At 32.1% G+C, this 22,609-nt stretch overlaps 1 protein-coding gene across 1 annotated transcript; it reads right to left on the bottom strand.

Annotated features, from left to right (window-relative positions):
- Positions 1 to 4,801: 4,801 nt before the first annotated feature.
- LOC124535462 lies at positions 4,802 to 21,039 on the bottom strand. The gene is made up of 3 exons (XM_047111690.1): positions 20,904 to 21,039; positions 15,621 to 16,247; positions 4,802 to 5,124 (listed from the first exon to the last, which is right to left on the bottom strand). The coding sequence occupies exons 1-3, from the start codon at positions 20,916 to 20,918 to the stop codon at positions 4,966 to 4,968; spliced, it is 801 nt and encodes a 266-aa protein (XP_046967646.1). The 5' UTR covers positions 20,919 to 21,039; the 3' UTR covers positions 4,802 to 4,965.
- Positions 21,040 to 22,609: the final 1,570 nt, after the last annotated feature.

The raw sequence follows: 22,609 nt of genomic DNA, 5'->3' as shown, positions 1-22,609 counted from the left end.
GACTTGCGAAAGTAAAGGTATGTACGTGAGCCACGTGTGATCCGCGCATCTGCAACTGTGGGTTTACATTAACTTTGTAGTTTTGCTCCCTTTAATAAATAATTGTAATGTGATGATAGCTGACATTTACATGCTGTTGATAGTATTCTATTAATTCTGTTATTGATATTGGAAAAGGTTTAGATTTTAGCCTTGACATAACTAATTTGGTCCTTAAATGTGGTGACGTCGTATTAGGTATATAAAGAAGACCCACTCCGTTTTCACACTTTGAGTGAACATGCGGTATTAACCCATTTTTTAAAAGAGGGGTTTTTTAAGTAACCCTCACAGTGATACAGTTTCATTATTGTTAAAAAATATATATATTAAATTGACGACCTCGGTGGTCGAGTAATGTGTACACCGGTTTTCATGGGTCCTTGGTCCCGGGTTCGATTCCCAGCCGGGTCGATGTAGAATATAACTATATAACTATACTAATGAGCTCTTTATTAGTTCTTTCCTATGTTGTCTTGGGTCTGGGTAATTGTCGTACCGTCATTACTTCTGATTTTCCTTTCCATAACACAAGTGCTTTAGCTTCTTATATTAGCTTCTTAAATAAAAAAAGCAAAATATTATAATGTACACATATATCTAGCAGATTTTTTAGTTGTCTTGTCAGAAATTTAGATATTATTTTAAGTAATGATTTCGCTGCGTCCGAAGACGGACTTGCAAGGACACTATTGGACATAGTTTATAGGCAAAATAAACTTATGCAAATATTCTAACCTGATTGATGACCATTGGGTCCCTGATGTGATGATGGAGTGGGATGAACTGATATTACTGAACGCTTTAGAACATTCCAGACGTTTTATATTGGATTGAGATCAGAGTGAAGAATTGGACAATCCAAATTTGAACGAATTCCAACATTCCTATATTAAGGCTTATCGGTGTGAGTGATAGGCTGGTTTACAAAGCTAGTATGAGATGGTAAAAATTTAACACTGGCAGTATGTTTTTGCAATTGATTAGTTTACAGTAAAAAAATAAGAAGTATTTGTGGAGAGCTTTTTTGGCGCGTAATGAATATGTTTATGATAGTGACTTTATACTGCGCATGAATGACATGAAGAGGCCGTCAATCAAATGTCAAATCGCTCGAAGTAAATAACTTTACACCTCATATTATTTTACAATATTTATTATGTATAAAAACCTTACTTCTATAATTACCCCATCTATTATAAAAACCGCATCAAAATCCGTTGCGTAATTCTAAAGATCTAAGCACACATAGGGACAGACAGCGGTAAGCGACTTCGTTTTATACTATATAATGAGGATAATGATAAAAATTGTGAATGTCTAATTCTGTAAGTGCTATAGTAATGATGAAAAAAAAGGAAAAAGGTATTTACAAGGATCATAATTATTATCTTTTAATATAATTATGTATTTAATTGATCTTGACTGATTTAGCATGTTATTAAAACTACTTTTAATTATGCGGAACAAGTCAACATTCTTACAGGCATATCTAAGTACGACACAACATAGATGTAGCATCGGCACAACAAAACCGATTACTGCCGATTTATACAACCATTAGAAATAGCTCATTATAATGGCGCGCCATTCGTCGCTAAAGATTCTCGGGTCAGTGTCGTGTCGACGAATATATAATGCTCATATGATATTACAAGTTATTGAGTTTGCGTAAAGATCATATTCACATAAGAAATAAATATTGATAATTTTGTGATAGCTTACTTAATTCGGATGTGCTCGGTTTTATAAATTTTGCCGATGCTACATATGCTTTTGCAGATACTCATAAATATAACTTTGTTGTAGTAGTTGAGAGCCGAGATGGCCCATTTGTTAGAACGCGTGCATCTTAGCCGACGATTGCGGCTTCAAACCCAGGCAAGCACCGCTAAATATCCATGTGCTTAATTTGTGTTTACAATCCAACTTGTCCTCGGCGGTAAAGGAAAACATCGTGAGGAAATTTATGTGACTAATTTAATAGAAATTCTGCCACATGTGTATTCCACCAACCCGCGTTGGATCAGCGTGGTGCAATATGTTTCGAACCTTTCTCAAAGGCAGAGGAGGACTTAGCCCAGCAGTGGGATATTTACAGACTACTGTTGTTGTTGGTTGTTGTAGAAGTTTGGTGTTTAATCAGAAAGAATAGAAATTATAATAAAACCATGATTATTTTAAGTATTTATTAAGAAATTATCAAAGTTTTCTTAACATTAAGGCGTATTAAATATATTTACAACATGCTTTACAAAAATAAGAAACTGAGCTTCGAACATAAAACACTTATCTTTCAAAAGTTTACAATTATTTACAAAATGATACAACAATAAGATTACTGTATATTTATGGATTCAACTAACATTAATTGATGATAATTATTTGTTTTAATTAAAATTACAGAAACATTTAAAAATTACTTATAAACTATATAAGAATGTTTATAAAAATATTTAAGTAAATATTATATTTGTAAATGAGACAATTTTAACATAGTTTAACTTGAGTAATTATTATATTTACATAATAAAACCAGACTTAATTTGATTTTGTATTAAAATTATAGGTTGGAGGGAGAGTTACGTCGTATTTTAAGGAAATTATTTGAATTCATTTATAAAAATATGTATTTGATACTATATTATAATAAATCCCAACGAATCACCAGCCAGAGTTTTTTTTTATTTGCAAGAAAAATGACCTTATTTATGATACGACATAACTAACCTAATATAAAAACAGCAAAGTTTATACATATATATGCATTATAGCTATAATCATGAGGTATTGTTTAAGATCGTGTATTACGAAATCATATGAAAATAAAATAAAATAATTATACACGGTAATTGAAGATAAGTTTTTAATCCTACGGGATGTGTTATCATTATTAATTGTTTTGATTTTCTTACGTTGTCTATTTCAATGGCAGACGGACTAAAGATAAAAAAACCTCAAACATACCCGTTGTATGTAAATCTGAGAGTACTGTTATATTAATGACTGCTTTACTATATTACAAACAGTTGATTGATATATTAATGTATCACTATTCTGTTTAACTGCTTATATCTGCTTTAATTTCACTTGCATTGTTGCAATTTAACAATTTCGATGTTAGCTGCAATTTTTCCACGTATTAACGATTTACGCAAGACGGCAGGCAGGAGCTGGATGCGAGTAGCCTAAGAACGATCACAGTGGCGTGCAATAGGAGAGGCATATGTCCAGCAGTGGAAGAAAATGGGCGGATTGATTGATTGATTGATTCCACGTATTTAATTGATAATTATAATTCAATTCAACGTCAAAATTGTTTATTTATTTCCAGCCATTGGCATCAGCTAAAATTAACTATAGTATTTGTGTAGTGAAGTACTCTTCAAAGGCGTAAGTGTTACCGCTATTTAATGAATGTATGACGGATGTATAGAATACATTGATTTTTAGCGCCATTTAATGTCGTATCACAATATCCTACTAATATGATAAATGTAAGCGTCTGTATGTTTGGTTGTTTATTATTACACACGTAAAAATAGGTGGACGGGCTGGATTTGAAATAGAGAATGCTTATGCCCTGATTTATCACATACTATCTAACAGAGGTGTATGAACGACGGATGCTTGTTATATATATTGAAATATATATTGAAATATTACAATGAAATGACATATAAATATAAGGATAAATATTTCTTTGCATAAGGTTTTTGGCTGGAAAGAGAAGAGAGGGAGAAAGAGAAGAGCGGTTACGATCTATGAAATTACATATTAAGATGATGTGATGAAAAGAGGATGAAACAAAAGTATTCGACACCGCCCACAGACAATGGAGCTATAAGAAAAGTTAACCATTCCTTACATTGCCAATGCCATCGCCAATAACCTATGGACTGGCTTACTGATGACAACATAACATGCTTTAGTATACCTATTGATTTGTTACTCTTATACGCTTTTGTTAAAACGCAGATGATTTGAAATATATTCCTATACCTTTTTGATATTAAACAACGATATGTATAAGATTCGACTGGTAATACTATATATACTTATATATTTACTATATACATACATGTTTGAACGATATTTATATAAAAACAGCTAAGATATCGTTTTGCATACTTATGGTGTTCAAGGTGTTTTAGATAGTTGTTTTTTTTTTTTGCCGGTTCTTCTCGTTAGAATCTACTTTCCGAACCGGTGGTAGTTTCACTTAATTGTAAAATAACGATCCAAAAGTTTTTGTAAAAGTATAGTTGAATAAAGTTTATTTTGATTTGATTTGATTTTGATTTGTTTGAATGTGGTATATATTAATTGTGATGTTAGATAAAAGTAAAACGCAATGTCGAATTAATAAATTATCGAAGATTGCTATTTAAACATTCTGCCAGTGAATAAGAGATGTAAGGCATGAAAATGATTGGAGGAAATCCAGTACTACATAAGGGTAATGGATGGAAAGTAATCTAAGGTCATCAGAGTGGTGATCAAAGGTTTATGGTAGGATCGGTGGGCAGACTAGCAGCTCGTCGGCGAAGCGTCTGCTAGAACAGCTGGAGAATTATTGATATGGTATTAGTGATAAGTGGACCAATAAAGATAAGTGGCATACGTCTATTAGAAGGTCAATACAGATTGCCACGGTGATGGTGATGTTTGGATATTCAAATCACATCAAAGTGAACTTGACACAGAAAAGGAGTAACCCTTCTCCCTCACTCTCTTTTTATTGTGATTTTATAAAATATTTTTCATCTCTTTCTTGAACATGACTAAGGTATGTGTTTATTGGTGTAGAAAAAATAGTGCTCCGTCTCATTTGTCTTATTGAATACATAATAAATAGCGAAAGCAACTTCGTTCCAACTGTATGTCCCAAGACACCTCCTCTTTATTTCTATTGTGTTGTTGAGATTACGTGCGTTGCACATCTGCTCTGAAGCCCAGTTTGTCATCAGCCGTGTAGTGTACGGTGCGCTGTTTGCCGTCAGAGTCGACGAACGAGTAGTATCCCCGGACATTTCCACCGTCACGGATTTCGTGCGCTGATTTTGAGTCACCTGTGTGTTTGTCCTGAAAAAGAATCATACATATGTTAGTTGAAATACTTATTCAAAGAGCCCAGTTCCTTAAATCTAAGCTGATTATTGCATAAATTTCATATGATCATAGTTTATTTCATTTTTGGTTAAGAAAACAGGAAATTTCATAATATATGGCGGATGAAAATTTTGCCAAATTGCCTCATTGAAATTTGGAATAAGTTATATAACTTCTCAAAAGACTAATGTACCTCCTCTTCCTCTTAAAAGGAGATGTAATAACTCAGTTGTTACTTTTATATATCTGTAATGTTAGTTCTTTAACGCCTCAATATTGCTGGTGAGCCGAGACGGCCTAGTGGTTAGAACGCGTGCATCTTAACCGATGATTTCGAGTTCAAACCCAGGCAAGCACCACTATATATATGTGCTTAATTTGTATTTATAACTCATCTCGAGCAAACAACCATAGAATCCTTTATTATTTGGTTCCCTATTCTTTCGGAGTCAGGATATCAAATTTGATATTGTGCAAGGAAAAACCAATATTATTTAAAGATCTCTTAATATAGCTAAATATTTTTTATAATTGAAGTGATATTCTTCCGTTACACTAACTATATTGCAATATCTATTACAAACAATAATCAATATTTGATTTACGTGTTGCAGGATCTTGCGCAAATGTATTGCGAACCGCTGAAACATGTATTTTATTATTTCTTGCTAATCCACTTCAAAATAACATATGAAAAATGGCATAGGCCATTTCTTATTATAGAATTAATAATCATGAGCATGATTAATTCTGTAAAACAATATTTGAGCTTGATTAGATGGACTGATTGGATGTGACTGACTCATGAAATCATTAATATTTTTTCGTACATACATAACATTGCAGAATATATTTTGATAAGCAACAGTCAATATCTTGATTTCTTTAAATTTATTCCTTAACTATTCTTTAGCTCCTAGGTTATAGATTGCGCGAATAGCCCTCTTCTGTAGCACAAATATGGTATGGATAGCGGCTGCGTTGCCCCACAGCACAATACCGTTTGACATTATACTATGAAAGTAACTGAAATATACTAAGCGAGCTATATCAACATCGGTACATAATCTAATTTTTTTGACCGCGAATGCCGCAGAACTCAGTCTACTCGCCAATCCGTTAATATGGGGGCCCCATTGCAACTTGGCATTAACAGTAAGGCCAAGAAACTCAGCATAATCAATTGGATCCATCGATTCCCCGTTGATGATTGCATCGGCTTTTACATTTTGTACATTTGGTGTACTAAATTTCACAATTTTAGTTTTATTATTGAAGCAATAAATAATATATAGTAAGCTGCAAACTCTTTTTAAAATGAGCAGATGTCTTTATGATTAATTACATTTATAAATTTTTACTCCAGTACTCGTAATTCAGTTAATTATGATTATACTAAGGTATGATATTCATATGGTCTTCCGATTATGCATCGATATTATGTATATTATATTATGCACAAGGGTGTTAACAAAGGTACGCAATCATATCCCAAGGGGATGGCAATCGACTACTACCGGAAATATATCATGAACTGTATTATATATTGTTCAGAAGATTATTAATATTACAATTAAAACAATACAAGTAAATAATTATATATATGTAAGTATTATGGATTAATTAATCCAATTGTAATCCTTCAGATAAAATAAATATTTCGGAAGATATCCTCGCATACCGTAATACTAGCTACATGTTTAAAGAATGTGGACAAGCATTGAGGTTATATTAAACTGTCATGACCTTAACATGCGTAAATAAATTATTTTTGTTTTTTTTTTTTTTTTTTAATAATATTTAATTAAAGTTATAGCAAAGGTTTATTTGATGACCTCCAATATTTGTGGTGCATGGCGATGTAAGAAATGGTTAACAGTTACACCGTCATTGCGGTATTGCTATATCAGAAAGAAGATTAGGAGCAGGATCAACCGCTTACCATGATATCCAGGGTTTTGGATATTAAATACAGTGAACGACAAGTCACTAAAATTACATTGGAGCAGCGCAACTCCAATTATAATCCTTAAAAGAAAAGAGCCCTTTTCTTAATACATTATATCTTACTAACTCACTACATACTTAATTTACCAGCTTAAACAAATCCTGCGCATCAAGTTATTTCAGTAACAACTTACATATACATATAATATTTGTGAAACTATTATAATTAGTCCGAAATAAATAGCAGCAATTTACATAAAAAAATATTTAAAAAGAATACTGTCATACGTTCGCCAAATAATACGAATATTAAAAAAAAAAAACAAATACTAAAAGATTAAAAATATTAAAGCGCGAAAATATTCCGTTTGAAGGTTAAGTAAAGAATGTATCCACGACATCTTACTGGTTACATCGCAATATTCGCTTATCGTGCAAAAATTTAAGTAATTATACCTTTTAAAATTGTTTTGCACAAGTTCATAAGCAAGGGCGTTTCGAAATTTAAAACGGTATTTTATTATTTCATACCCTCGTTATGTATACATTTAAATATCTCGTTATTTAAATATATAACGCGGAAATGCAATTAAAAAAACACGCATGTTAATTATACAATATAAATTAAATACTTTAGTGCAAATTAATTACTTATTATTTAATAGATCTTAAGATAGTATAATAATGTGTTAATGTATATGAAAAAAAAACTTTAAATGTAAGATTACATCAATGCAAAGAGCGCGTTTGTTTTCCGTTCGTAACCGACTTTTAAAAAAGGAGGTTATCAGTTCAACAAGTATGTAATATTGTTAGAATTTAATTATATTTGAGTAAGATGATCCACATAGGCTTCCAAGTACGAGTGCTTAAATTCGTTAGTGTATGTTTGTAATTTTGTCCACGAAATTCTCTACAACTCTGCTTGGAGGTAGGGCTTTGTGCTAGCCCGTCTGGGTAGGTACCACCCACTCATTAGTTATTCTATCGCCAAATAACAGTACTCAGTATAGTTGTGTTCTGGTTTGAAGGGTAAGTGAGCCAGTGTAACTACAGGCACAAGGGACATAACATCTTAGTTCTAGAATAGTTAGTATTTCTCACAGCGTCATTGTCTATGGGTGATGGTGATCATGTTATCATCAGGTGGCCCATATGCTCGTCCGCCAAACCTATACCATAAAAAAAAAACAAAAAAAGAACTAAAAATCTTATTGAGATGATAGTTTATAATCTAAGTTAGGTTCAAATTAGGGAATCGTGTAAGTTTAATTAAAATCGGTCTAGTAGTTTCATAGATTTGTTTATTTCTAGTTCACTAGCTGTTTCTAAATTTGAAGTCGGTGTAATTTTTTATTAATTATTTAAGTTAATTGTAAATGTGCAGGATATATCTGTATTTATAATTTAATTGTACTTATTAATTAACATGCCTCAATAAATCAATTGAAGGAAAAGGATAACTACTTAGCAATTAGTACTTTACTGTTAAGTAATATCAATTAGTATTGTGGCTACCGTTTGATTGGCGAATGAGCTCGATTAAAATACATCATTGGACAATACATGGAACTATATGGGAAATACAAAACATTAAATACATAGTACGCAAAGGCGGTCTTATCGCTTATAGCGACCTCTCACAGACAACTAACTAACTCTGTCTGTATGTTTGTCTATTGTCTGTCAGTCGCTCATTTACGACCAATCCGCTGAACCGAATATGATGAAATTTGGTATGAAGCAAACTTAAACTCCAAGAAAGTAGAGCCTAAAACCGTGCGAAGCCGCGCGCAACTACTAATCTAAAATTAAAGAAAAAAACTAACTGATGTATTTTATGATTTCATTTTATTCTTCTCGTATCGTATTTCCCGTCGCCGTTTAATGGTAGAATATACATTGCGTACCCACAGCTTTTAATTTAATACTATGCTGATTGATTTGTACACCGTAACTTTCTATCAATCCAATGACATATTGTAAATGGGTACGGCATTTATAGTCAAGGTTGTAACAGACATACACACAAAAATTAATACTTATTGGTGTAACATTAGTCGAATAAAAAGAAAGAAATTTTATTCCTTCATAAAGCAATTATATTTTCACCGAACTCGCGTTCCACTTAACATCCGAGTGACTGGACTTGTAGAAATAACTGTTGTAAACCGTATTGAAAAGTATTAAGGTTCAATTTATAAAAGCACGTCACTGTAAACATACGTACGTTGTGTAACGACCGCACTATATTGCTTCCTACCTTGATCGTGAATACGCGAAATTGTTGTGAACATTCCTAATTAACAATGTACATTGCGCCGTTTGCTTTACGATTAAAAATAGTTTTCGTTGTGGGTGGGTTTTCAGCTGTTAACTTTACCCTAAGTCACATTAAAACTGAGGAGGTTATATTCGCAATGTATGAAAGTTACGCGATTATTTAAAAAAAAAAATGAATGATTTTTTGTTTTCTTCATGACACTAGTCAATCAATTTAAAGTACAAAATTTAGTAAAAATAACTTGATACTAATAAACATAAAAAGAATAGTATTTCAAGTTGCTAATATTATTAATTTACAAGAACTACATTACGCATTTTTTGATAAAAATATATTTAACAATTTCACTGTATGATATAAACGCAGTGCTATCTACTCTTTGGAAGGTAAAATTAAGAATTTACTAAATACGTCCGGCAATAAATTCATTAGGGACTCCACGTTAGTTAAATTTTAATTAGTAATTATCCCATGATTTTTTTATCATTTATTCTTTGTATTATTACTCAATGATGCTCTTCACTAGTATAATTAATTATAAACACAAATAAACCCCATAAATATTAAACATATGGGATGTTTGAATAAATTCACAAGCTCTCTATTCCATCATCACAATGAAAGAACGTAACAAAGTTTCATGCGATTACGTACATAATCAGCAATGTATGTTAAAATCATAAAATTCCTTCAAACCGACCTTGGTTAGACAATAGTTTTGATCAAACGTTTGTAATTCATAGTGAAGTAACAGTCGACATTGATCCAGATTTTATTTGATAAAATTTTGTAACAAGATGCGTACATAGGGGTCATCTTGATTAGTGTTAGAGTATTTGCATTTATTCGCCAATTCGAATCTGGGTCATGAATATAAATTATAATGGTTACTTTAAATTAATCTTGTAATCCGATGACTCAAAAGTGCCCATACTATTATATGCTGTGCCTATGTCTTTAAGCGCATTTGAATTTGACGAAAAAGTTATTTTTGTAGCGTTAGATAGTCCTTATTGCATAAGCGTGAAAGTCCCGTTTCAGAGATTATCCAGAACAAACAGAGAGATTGATATTGTATAAAATTTTTAAGTAAGTATATGTACCGTGTATAAATTCATGTGCATTTAGTTAATAGCTGCTGTTTTAATATGACAAACAGACACTCCAATTTTATGGTGGTGGCTTCACTTAATTGTTAATTGACGATTCAAAAGTGCCTGTAAAAGCCCACTTGAATAAAGTTTATTTTGATTTGATTTGAATTGATTATAAGTCTAGATTTTGATTTTTAACATTAAGACTTTTAGAAGATCATTTGCAATATTAGATTTGCTAATATTATAAATGAGTAGTTACAATTAGCCTCAGGGGTTTAGATCGAATTATTACTGAAACTTTAAATAGTTTTATTTTAAAAGATTTGGCAACTATATAAAATATATTAATTCGAATTTGCAGCTATTTATAAAAGTATTCGATTTTTTATTATACTGATAAGGATTTCATCACACCAATTTGCTAAAACGTTTTAATTAGATTATTTATATATTATGAAATTGTGTTACTTTATCGGGTACTAAGATTTTTATATCTGTTGATCGGATTAGTGAGTCGAGATGGCCCAGTGGTTAGATCGCGTGCATCTTAACCGATGATTGCGGGTTCAAACCAAGGCAAGCACCGCTGATTCATGTGCTTAATTTGTCTTTATAATTCATCTCGTGCTCAGCGGTGAAGGAAAACATCGTGAGGAAACCTGCATGTAACAAATTTCATAGAAATTCTGCCACATGTGTATTCCACCAACCCGCATTGGAACAGCGTGATGGAATATGTTCCAAAACCTTCTCAAAGGGAGAGGAGGCCCTTAGCCCAGCAGTGGGAATTTACAGGCTGTTGTTGTTGTTGTTGTTGTTGATCGGATTAGAAGACTCGATTACCCTTTAAAATGAAACCGAGTTGATTTTGTTATCAATTGACATCGATCTTGTAACAGACGACTGGTTTTAATGCAACTTTTATACCTTAAAAGATTATAAATTTCACGCTTCCTAGATCAACAGTCAATATCAATATTTTATGTAGACGATCGAATCGCTTTCTGGTGTGTGCGTTACGTCTATTGATTTAGTATATTATTCAGTTAGTAATTACAAAGAAATTCTCTCTATACAGCTTACACGATAGGATTGATACCAGACAAAAAAAGATTGAAGTCAAAATTACAATAAGCCAAACCAGGCTTATTGTAATTTTGACTTCTCCCATCGTTATTTTAAACTAACGACCCACACTGGTTTCGCACGGGTTCTTGATATGTATCGTTATATTACGACCAAAGTACATAAGTCTTTATAAATTGAAGCCTATGTGTTTTTCTGATGTATAACCTATACCTATTACTGTAAAATCCGTTCAGTACTTTTTTTGTGAAAGAGTAACAAACATACATACATCCTCACAAACTTCTCATTTATTAATAATATAAGTAGGATTAAGATAATAATATAAGCAGGATGGTGGGGGTTTTCTTTACAAAATCACTGTTACTCTACTTGAGGTATTAAATATATTTACATAGCAACAAAATTTTTAAAGTCTATTTACGGAAATATATATATTTCTTATTTCATGCTATTGTACAGGAGATATATAATCGTTGATGATGTTTGTGACCAAAATGTGAAGTTAAAACACAAAGAAACTCATCACATAGTCCAAGAGCGAAAGCTAGGCTAAGTCAAAGCCAAAACCAATTGGCTTACAAAAAAACAAATCCATTATAATACGAGCTAGATGCACAAGTTATTTATGCAAAATAATTAACTTATTTCCTATATAAAACTTACATATTTCATTTGCTAACATTCCTATTTGTATAATATATATTGAATATAATAAAACATTTTAAAATACTATTATCTTAATTGAATAATAGAGGTCGAATACTTGTAACGAGTTCCTTTAACCAGCGTTAAATATGCGAGTGATTTTGATAGGCAAGATAAAATCTTTACGCACAGTAAAACAGTTGTGAGGTCGTCCGTACATACAATTTGTGAAACGGACTGACGTACGTTTGTTTATTTATACGTATGGTGTGATTTTTAGTATAAGTTGTGTCTATAAATGCCAATGGTTTGGCAATTTGTTATACATATATTTATCAGCCAGTTGAGTAGTTTTTAAAAGTTTGGGGAACACAGTTTGTCCAAGTTAATTCGATAGTTTGAATATATGTAACATAATTACGAAAATAAAAAGTTATATTTTGTGTTTGTCTTGATAAATACATAAGACTTTTTATAAGTGGAGTATTATGTAAGAGCTTACTCGTGAAATCTCAACCGACTTGTGATATGCTATTATGGAGCGAAGATACACGCAATTAAATGTTATAATTAAACTTTTGTCAATGTCGCTTATGACATTCAGTGTTCGTTTGCGGTCAGTTTGGCTTTCATACAGTTACCAGAAGCCTTTATACATCGATCGTAAATATTCATCATTTTTATGAATATGAGGTTTATTTTACTTATAATTGTCAAAAAAGGTTCAATTTTCCGAACCCGTGGTAGTGTTTATTTGACTATCAATAAGTAAGAGTAATGCTTCCGTATTGAATAAAGTAATTTGAGTCTGAGTGTGAATTTGGTTTGTTATCGAATAATGCATGCACATTTTATACGTGTGCTATAATGTATTTATTGTGATAGTCCATGTTTCAAACGATTCTTTTAAAATTACCTTTCAAGACACGAATATACCTTTTTAGCAGTTACGTATTACGAGCGATGTTTTATTAAAACATTTCACCCAAAAAGCGTATCACCGACTTTTACTTTAACGCGACGCAATCGTAACTTTCACCTTCGTCCACCGCGGCCTTGCATCGACAATGTGAATGAAGAACGAATGAATAGTTCAAGGTTACTTATTTTATGGTTGTTTGGACTAACAGCTCAGGATAGAAAGTGTTTACGTCTCATTGGTCTAGCAATAACACCGCATATATTGATGTCCGTGGTTCACCCGAGATCGACTCAGCTCTGAGTCTGTAATTTGTGCTCTTCCGTATCTCGAAAAAACACATAAAGTTATTCCTGCGTCTGAACTTTTTCTTGTCTTATCCGGTTTACCGTTCCTGGCTATGAGAGTGTGTGAATAGAGATTGGACCTGTGTTTGCCCACAAACTTGTTTAATATAATATGTCTTGTATAATTGTCTGATCTCCTAAGAGATCTCATGCAGTGATCGAAATAGGTTAGGAGGACATTTTCATATTTAATTCATAACGACAACCATAAGATCAAATTTATCATGTATCGAATATTTAACTTGTAATTAGTTGGAATAATATCTTTGATATTGACCTACACTAAATTGCGGCCTTTGTTAATTGTTGGTAGAGCTTTAAGCATGACTATCTAAAGGTAGCTAAGTAACGCTCATTTTATATTATACCGCTAAACAGCAATAAGTAATATTACTGGATTTAGTACCGTGTAATAATTGAAACAAGGGTCAAAGTTGATTGCGCATTGGTATGGATTCATATCTCTTACAGCACTGATGGTTTATAGGCGGTTGTGATCGCTTACCATTGTAGCCCAATGGCCAGTCAAACAATTACAAAATATTTTGTTTTTAAAACTAAGCACCAAAAATATAGTCTCTAATCGAAAATTTTTTTCATTTGATGTTCTTCTTATAATTTATCAAATGAATATTATTATTAAAAGCCTCATCTTCTTGAGACTTTAAAATATAACCACGCTGCTCAAATACAGGTTGGTAGATTAAAAATCGTAATTACGAAATCGATTTACAAAATTTTTGCCAGTAACAAAACGAATATGTTATCTTGTATCTGATTTATTTGAAATCAAATCATATTACTCAAGGATATTAAAACTTGCAGCCAATAGAAAGCTCTGTATGTCTACGTCACTCTGCGCGTGCGCTGAATAAACTCTAGAATCTGTCCAAACAAATCGTATTGTTGGTGTACTATTCGCTATCTATCTATATAAATAAATGAGAAGAAGATTAATTATCTTAAATTCTAAAAACTGTATAATGTACTGAACCAATAAACATGTAACTTATTATTACTAATCAGAAGATCAAATGTGTTTCGGAACTTGTGTTAGGATATAATCATTTTAATACTACGTATGTATGGTTAAATTGATGAACGGTTACTTTCGACAAGTTGATTTATGATAACCGAGAATGAAATGTTTTTTAATGTAAAAAAATTGGAGAACTAAAGAAATATAAGTCATTTGATTCGTAATGGCTTAAATAAATATAGAAACTGACTGCAAGTTTATCATGGCTGCATAAATGCCATCTTCCTTGTCAGGGGACAGATCTGACTCTTATTCTACAAAAAAGGTCTAATACGACACATACAGGATCTTTAAACCGAGTAGCAGATTCTTATAAAAGCTAGCACATGAAGTCATTAATCCTTTCCTAATTCTCATGCCCATGCAACCAAAGTCACGGACATAGACACACTCGCACTAATTACTTTACAATTTAGATACGATCACAACACTCTTTCATTCGTTGATAAAACTTTCGCCGTGCGTAATGACTCATAATTTTATCGTTTCTATTGTGTCTAAATGTTATCATAATTCCTTACAAATTGTCAGAGCATTGTCGAGAACCACAATTGATATAGCTGTGACAACAAACCTAGATATAATCTAAACAGTCATTACTTACAATGAGATTTGATTAAAATGATAAACATTATTACTGAGCTGTCTTTTTTGAACATATGAGTAATTGCATAGTTAGATTTTACTAATACTAGTTATAAATACTTGTGAGAATTGGATATCTTGTCTGTTAACAGTAACTCACAAAATAAAACTAAATAGTGACATTGTAATAATAGGGGATCTGATGATATAGATATTTATCAGCTTGATAACATGAACAAGACAGATACTTATGATTCAATAGCATTAAGGTTTGGTGAGTCGAGATGGTGGTGAGATATTCAGGCAAGCACCATTGTATTTTCATGTGCAGTGGTGAAAGAAAACATCGTGAGGAAACTTGCATGTGTGTAATTTGAACGAAATTCTTCCTGCTGAAGCTGCGTGGTGGAAAATGCCTAACCTATATGTCTAAACCTTCCTCTCAAAAGGAGAGAAGGCACAGTGGTGGGAAGTTTACAGCTAATATAAAATATATAAGAAAAAAAACAACACTTACATGTACACCGTAGGAGAAGCTATAGCGAGGATTGGGATCAAACTGATGTTCAGTTTCTATCACCTCTGGGTTCCTCGCGTAATGAGCCAAACTAATCGGGTTGCTTTTCAAAGCTTGCACTTTGTGATAACTGAATACGTTATTATTCAATTTTTCATTCAAAAACTTCTTCGGTGGGACATCGCGTAATGGTAGACCTCGTAGATCTACATACTTATAATTGGTGTTCGGCTCACGGTAGAAGATTGGCTGGTTGGGACGATTGTACTGATTTAATGTTTCTTCTTTAACATTCGCTTCATTATATCCTGTATATTCTTCAACTGTCTTGGGTAGTTGTCTAATTGGGGGTCCGTAGTTGATCGGTTCTGATCCTTGCAATATAGAATATGCTTTCTGTTTTTCAGCTTCTGGTAATTTAGTATCGGGATCGTCGTAGTAGCTGACAAGGGCTTCTTCTAACGTTTTGTATGTTTGGTAAGCATATTCCGGACTTTTGGCGCCCGGTCCGGTGTCGTCGTATTTGTTTTCTATCGCGAATCTTATCTGAGCTGGAGATGCTGCTGAATACGGACGAGATCTCGGCAATATAGAATCAGCATGTGCGATTAGAGATATAATAAGTACCTGGAAGGAAATAAGTTTACGGTTAAAATCATACTAAATATATAATTATAGGATCATTATTTGTACATATTACATTATTTTAATGATGTGGTGAAATCACGAGTATATGCTTCATAATTGCAAATATTTAGAATAGTAAATAATCCCCATACCCCATAGACATTATTACTTCAATATTTTTTACTAAACCCTGCATCATCAATACTCCATCGACCTAGAGTATTAAGATGGTACGTTCCGGAAGACTGATAATTATCCTTGTGCCTTTTATTGCCCTAATTTACACAATATTGAAACCGGAATACAACAATACCTAATATTGCTGGTTGATGGTAGAATATTGATGAATGGGTATCTATATAGGCGAACTTACGCAAAGCCCTACCACCAGTTACTTAAGTATGGCGATATAAATGGAAAAATACGATCTCAAAAGGTTTCTATTGAAGCAGGTGAAATGTTTGCGCAATGGTCTATGGGAAGCCTCGTAGAATTTTAATAAGCATATTAAAATGTTCTCGGCGTTATAACTTACATAATAACGTTATAATTTATTTTTAGATTCTATTGTTTCCATAAAAACTGGTACACACATTTAATGGTTTAAAATTGAAATAAAAATCACGATTGAGCGTTTGATTACCAAATAAAACGTTTTGGTACTTAAAGTTTCTCTCACAAGTTTTCATAATGGAAAAATGCAATCATTAACAGTTTTAAAAGGCATTTCATTTAATAATGATGGCATAATTTTTGTCTCCATTCGAAGTCATCATTTGTTTAATATTTAACTTTACATATATCTTATACTCAGGTTGTAGTATTTTATTAGGGACTGTCTTATTGGTTATATTAGGAGATTTAGGTCAGCAGATGTCGATTAAACGATTCAGGGTTTATCTATAGAAAAAATTACAGTTGCAGCCAGGATTCTGGTAATTGTAAATATGTTTACTCGTCTGTGCTTATCTCTTTCTGGTCGTTTCTTATTTGAAGTACCATCTATATAAGAGGTAGGAATTGAAAGATCACCTGTGCGTGCGCACTGTTTTATTCAGCATTATATATACTATATAGTCGGCAGGTCTTCCTTGAAATTGGTCTGGAGGACATCGTCCAATTTTGGGGAAATTTGAAAGACAAAGATAAAAGATGTTATACTAGGATAGTCCGACATGACATGACAAAGTGGAAATTTGGCACGAGTGACAAAAATCAGGTGCAGAACTAACCATGTACTTTTTAAGGAGAAGGAATGTAAACAGCCAACTTTCTAACTCTAGTCAGCAAATTAATCAGTTTCATTAATGTTACAAAAACTTGATAAATTCTACATGTTTTAAATTAAGATTTGAAGCTAAAATCTGAGCATACAACACTCGATTAATCATTTGTACACATGATGTATTGGAATATAAAGCAGGATTCATCGACCGTAAAATTTCCTGTCTGAAATATCGAGGATGGTATAATCGGGTGCAGTTTAAAAAATCCAACCTAGAAATTGACGATACGTGAAGTTAATTAAAGCGTGGCGTGTTCTTGGTTCATAGATCATGTTAGTAGTCGTCAGGTTTCCTTACGTGGAAAGAATCTTCGCTTGCTTAATGGCTTGGGTATTTTATAAAAGTTTATTGCTTTCGGCTACTTGGAACTTGGCCTAGAAAGGCTTACTAGGCTCTACTTAGGATTTTAATGTCATTATTTTTATGGTAATAAATTGTCTTTGTGCCAAAAACTATGTTAGTTATTATATTATAGTGCTTCCTTATTGCATGAAAAGACAAGCCGATTAACCTACTTACCTATTTATAATTATTATGATACTAGCGACCCGCCCCGGCTTCGCACGGGTGCAATACTAATACTAAATATACTACAGATTTGTTTTATATATTACATCACATTACAAACTTTTAAAATTGTCAGTATTTCTTTACTATATTGTCCATCTATTATATATACAAAAACCTTCCTCTCGAATCACTCTATGTATTAAAAACCTCATCAAAATCCGTTGAGTATTTTAAAGTTTTAAATTTATAAAGGGATATAGGGACAGAGAAAGCGACATTGTTTGTTACTTTGTTTGTTTTGTTGTAATAATAATCGTGTGAATTTTAGGTATTCTGTAACTGTTAAAAAAGTTTTTATAACATGACTTTTTTTAACATAAACAAACTAAATACCTACTTTTTATTTGTTATAATTACTTTGTAACTAGATTTCATTTTTTTGTTTTACTTTCAACATTGTTACGGAAATAGTAATAGTCTAGATACAGACAACATAATTTCACGCTAAGCGTTCAAATTACTTTCCACTGTTATGAACGCGTTACGTCGTTATGGTATTAACATCATATTTATTTTTAATTACTACATAATTATTTTTATGGCATTTCTAACATTTTTAAGTCAATGTTAAGAATCCTATATATTGTTTGAAAGTGTAATTACACAAACAAGGAAATATAAATATATATGGAGAGTGAGGCTCAAGACTTTATTCATTTATATTTAAGAATCTGTATATATGTTCTTCCATGGTGTTCAAACTTAATTAATTCCTGATTTCATCAAATTCGGTTCAGTAGTTTGGCCGTGAAAGAGCAACAGAGAGACATAGTTAATGTCGCATTTATAATATCAGTATAGATGAGCTGGTCGATATATTTTTCCTTTGTTTGTTTAATCGTTACTCTGTGGTTTTTTATTTCTCTGTTTTTCATATTATAAGATATTTGTTTAAAACAATACCTTAGTTTTCTTTTAATTAATTATTTTTCTTGTCTATATATTTATTATCTCTGCACTATGAAAACAAGCAAAATCTAGAAGAGACAGAATGAAGTTTAAGATGCATACATAAAAGTAAAAGTAAAGTAACCGCCTGTAAGTTTCCCACTGCTGGGATAAGGCCTCCTCTTCCATTAAGGAGAGGGTTTGGAACACATTCCACCACGCTGTTTTAATGCGGGTTGGTCGAATGCATATGTGGCAGAATTTCGATGTAATTAGACACATGCAGGTTTCCTCAAGATGTTTTCCTTCACCACAGGGCACGAGATGAATTTTAAACACAAATAAAGCACATATATATAGTGGTGCTTCCCTTGTTTTGAACTGGCAATCATTGGTTAAGATGCACGCGTTCTAACCACTGGGCCATCTCATCTTTAAATACTTACATACACAAATAGTTCTAACATAAACAGATAGTATTAATATTATTGAGGTTATGTAATGAGTCTTAAACTTTGCTATTTATTTTTGGTCATAAAATATATTATGTAAATAAACCAGTTAATAAACATTATAACACTCTATGAATCGAAACTTTCTTTTTATAAATGCACTCGCACTTCCGATATAACAAGCGAATTTAATTACGGCGCCAGTTAATACTTGCCTTATTTTAACAAAGAGTTAGAAATATTTAGAAATGACATTTCACAAAATAAAAAAGAATTCTCTTAACAATTTAAATGAAGTGCTATTTCATAAGCGTTGTAAAAAGTAGTTTTTATTTTAATGCAAATAAATTTAGATATTTTTAAACAACGAATTATATTTACGATGTGGGTATGTTTGTCTTAATTATTAATCCGATCGTTTTGAAGCTTTAATTAATTGTTTTGCGTACACATAGAATGGTTCTTTGTCATACAAGTTTCGTCGGGAGAAGCTAATATTTACAAACATAACGTTATTTATTTATACCATGACGTTGCGTTTGTTGCTAAATAACTTCAATAAAAATATTTATATAAAAGATATACTCATCAATATAATATTTTAATTTATTTAGTCACTGTTTCCATTGATACTAACGTGAACCTATATCGTAACTTCTAAAGGACCGCACAAAATCATTTGACAAATCACGATTTTACCTATTTTTGTATATACAGTAGAGCAAAGGAGTGTTTTAAGGGTGGTTTCAATATATAATATTTTCTTTATCGGTGGTGAGTACCATTTTTGATTAAGGTTTTACGTATGGAAATTCTATACCTCCAAAGAGATGTCCAAAACCAGACCTTTATTTCACCTCCTATACCAGTAATAAAGATTGTGATATTTGAAATATAACCGCGCAGAGAAATTCTGCCGTTTTATATGCAAAAAAGCTGCCGCCAAAAATATAAATCTCAAAAACAACATTTTCTTTTTTATAATTTTTGCATCCTTTTTTTATAAGTCTGTTTTTTTTTGATTTCGTAATCCAGTATAGTACGTGAGTTTCATGGAAGGGATGTAATACCTTAGACCCAATGTAAGTGTTGTTCCACAAATCTACCATAAAAGTTTTTTCATGGAAATAATTTATCATTGCATATAATTTTAATATGTCATATAAGATACTTTCAACCGCAGTATCTAGATACGATCAGTTACATAGCGAATAGTAAATATGTCTATTTTCGAAATTTATATGACCTTGATATTAACCCAATTCATCCATCCATTAACTCACAATGAATAAATATTAAAAAAAATTGCGTCAAATATTTTTAATTTAAATATAATAAATATATTTTTTTGAAACTGTTACGAATATTGAGGTAGCTTGTGCTTATTTAATTCCGATTTAAAAAAAAAGAACACATTTGAATATGGAAATTAAATTAGCATAAAAAGTATGTATACTCACGAAAATTCGCCACATTTTGAACTCTAAACACACTCACAGTTACAGAAATTAAATTCACCGCGCCGCGGTCACGTGACAAGTCTCAAACACAACTCGGTCGAACGGTTGTCTGTCCGCGAGTGGCGTTAGCAGGCCAGTGACTTGCCAACATTGCTATCGTATTTTAATGATTGATAAGTAGGAAATTGATTATGCAAATATGAAGAATTTCGTGTTACGTAACGTTGTAAGAATAAGCGAAGGACCAACGCGGGATGAAGGTTATTATGTAAACGTGCTTTGATATTAAAAAGTTGAGATGTTTACGACCCTCGATCATTGCCTTTGGTGAATATATGTCATCTATATATAGGTCTGAGAGATGTGCTATATTTGGAATTAACCAAAATAGAGTAACATTTTTTTATAATATGAGTAAATGTCACCATCGCCCATAAACAATGGTACTGTAAGATATATAAGCCATTCCTTACGTTAATACGACTTTGGGAACTAATTTGTTCTGTACCTCATGCCTGTAGTTACCCTGGCTCACTCACCCTGCAAATCGGAAGAAAACAATACTGAGTACTTTGTTACGATATATGTCATCAGTAAATGGCTACAAGATTATTTTTTAAGTAAAAGTACTATTGTAAGATTTTAAATTAACATGGTTATTTTTATTACCAAAGTTATTAATTTCGGGATATTTACCATGTTTTTTTATTTTTGTTCGGTGGAGCTTGATCTTTCGACATTATCTAAAAATGTCTTGTTCACGAGACTCGTGAATCGTCTCGTGCGTATCCCGAAATTAATAACTTTAGTAAACTACTATCTGTCGAAACGCTTGGCCCTTGGAGTAGTGGTGCAAAAAGCTTCATCAAAAGTATAACACCTCGCCTCATTGCCTCCACTGGTGACAGGAGGGCTGGTTCGTTTTTTGCCCAGAGGATCGGAATTGCGATTCAACGGGGAAATGCTGCTAGCATTCTTGCCACCATTCCACGCGGTCAAGATTTATACAGTAACTAGTTTTAGTTCATATTTGTATATATATATTTAAGCATTTAATGTTGTTAATTCTTATGTTAATAACTACTATTGGTTTGAAATGCCGATTGGAAATCCATAAGAGTAAAATACGATATAAAAACTTCTTTCGCTGGCTCTAGGTCCGAGGTGTTTATTTCCGAACAGGTGGTAGATTTTTGACTGTCAAGGTATCGCCTCTATACTGAACAAAGATATTGCTTTGATTTTTCAACTCCAAGTTATTGTATCATTTCAATAATATTACAATAAAAATATGCTTATATTTAATAATATTATTCAAACGTGGGATTTAAAGTTATCCAACAGTAGACTTATTTAATCTATCACATGATTGAGAGCACTTGTACTCGATATTTCTTAATTAAACCAGTAAGCTGAAATGTCAAAGCCAGTGGCGGATTTACAAATTTGCCGCTAGTAGTCTAGTAGGCTATTCAATTTTTGCCGCCCCTCCTGACTTTTGAAATTCCATACGTTAATTTAGTTCACAATCATCTTAATTACATTTATTCTGAAATTGAAACTTTATGATTTGTGTTCTATCGTCCTCATTACATCGGCTTTTTGCCGTTACTAGTATGATTATAATATAGGTGACATGATATGATTTATTTTATTTCTGTAAGATAATAACAAATTTTGGCAAAATTTGCCGCCCCTCTAAATCT

This window comes from Vanessa cardui, chromosome 14 (assembly GCF_905220365.1).
Source record: "Vanessa cardui chromosome 14, ilVanCard2.1, whole genome shotgun sequence".
In the NCBI taxonomy this organism is placed as follows: domain Eukaryota; kingdom Metazoa; phylum Arthropoda; class Insecta; order Lepidoptera; family Nymphalidae; genus Vanessa; species Vanessa cardui.
Note: the sequence above shows the minus strand (reverse complement) of the source record. Positions and strands in the feature narration are given on the sequence as shown.

Excerpts from the sequence above, each read along its gene's own strand:
- LOC124535462 (XM_047111690.1), bottom strand. Across the intron at positions 5,125-15,620 it reads GCTTCTCCTACGGTGTACAT|GACAAACACACAGGTGACTC; the intron begins GTAAGTGTTGTT and ends ATTCTTTTTCAG.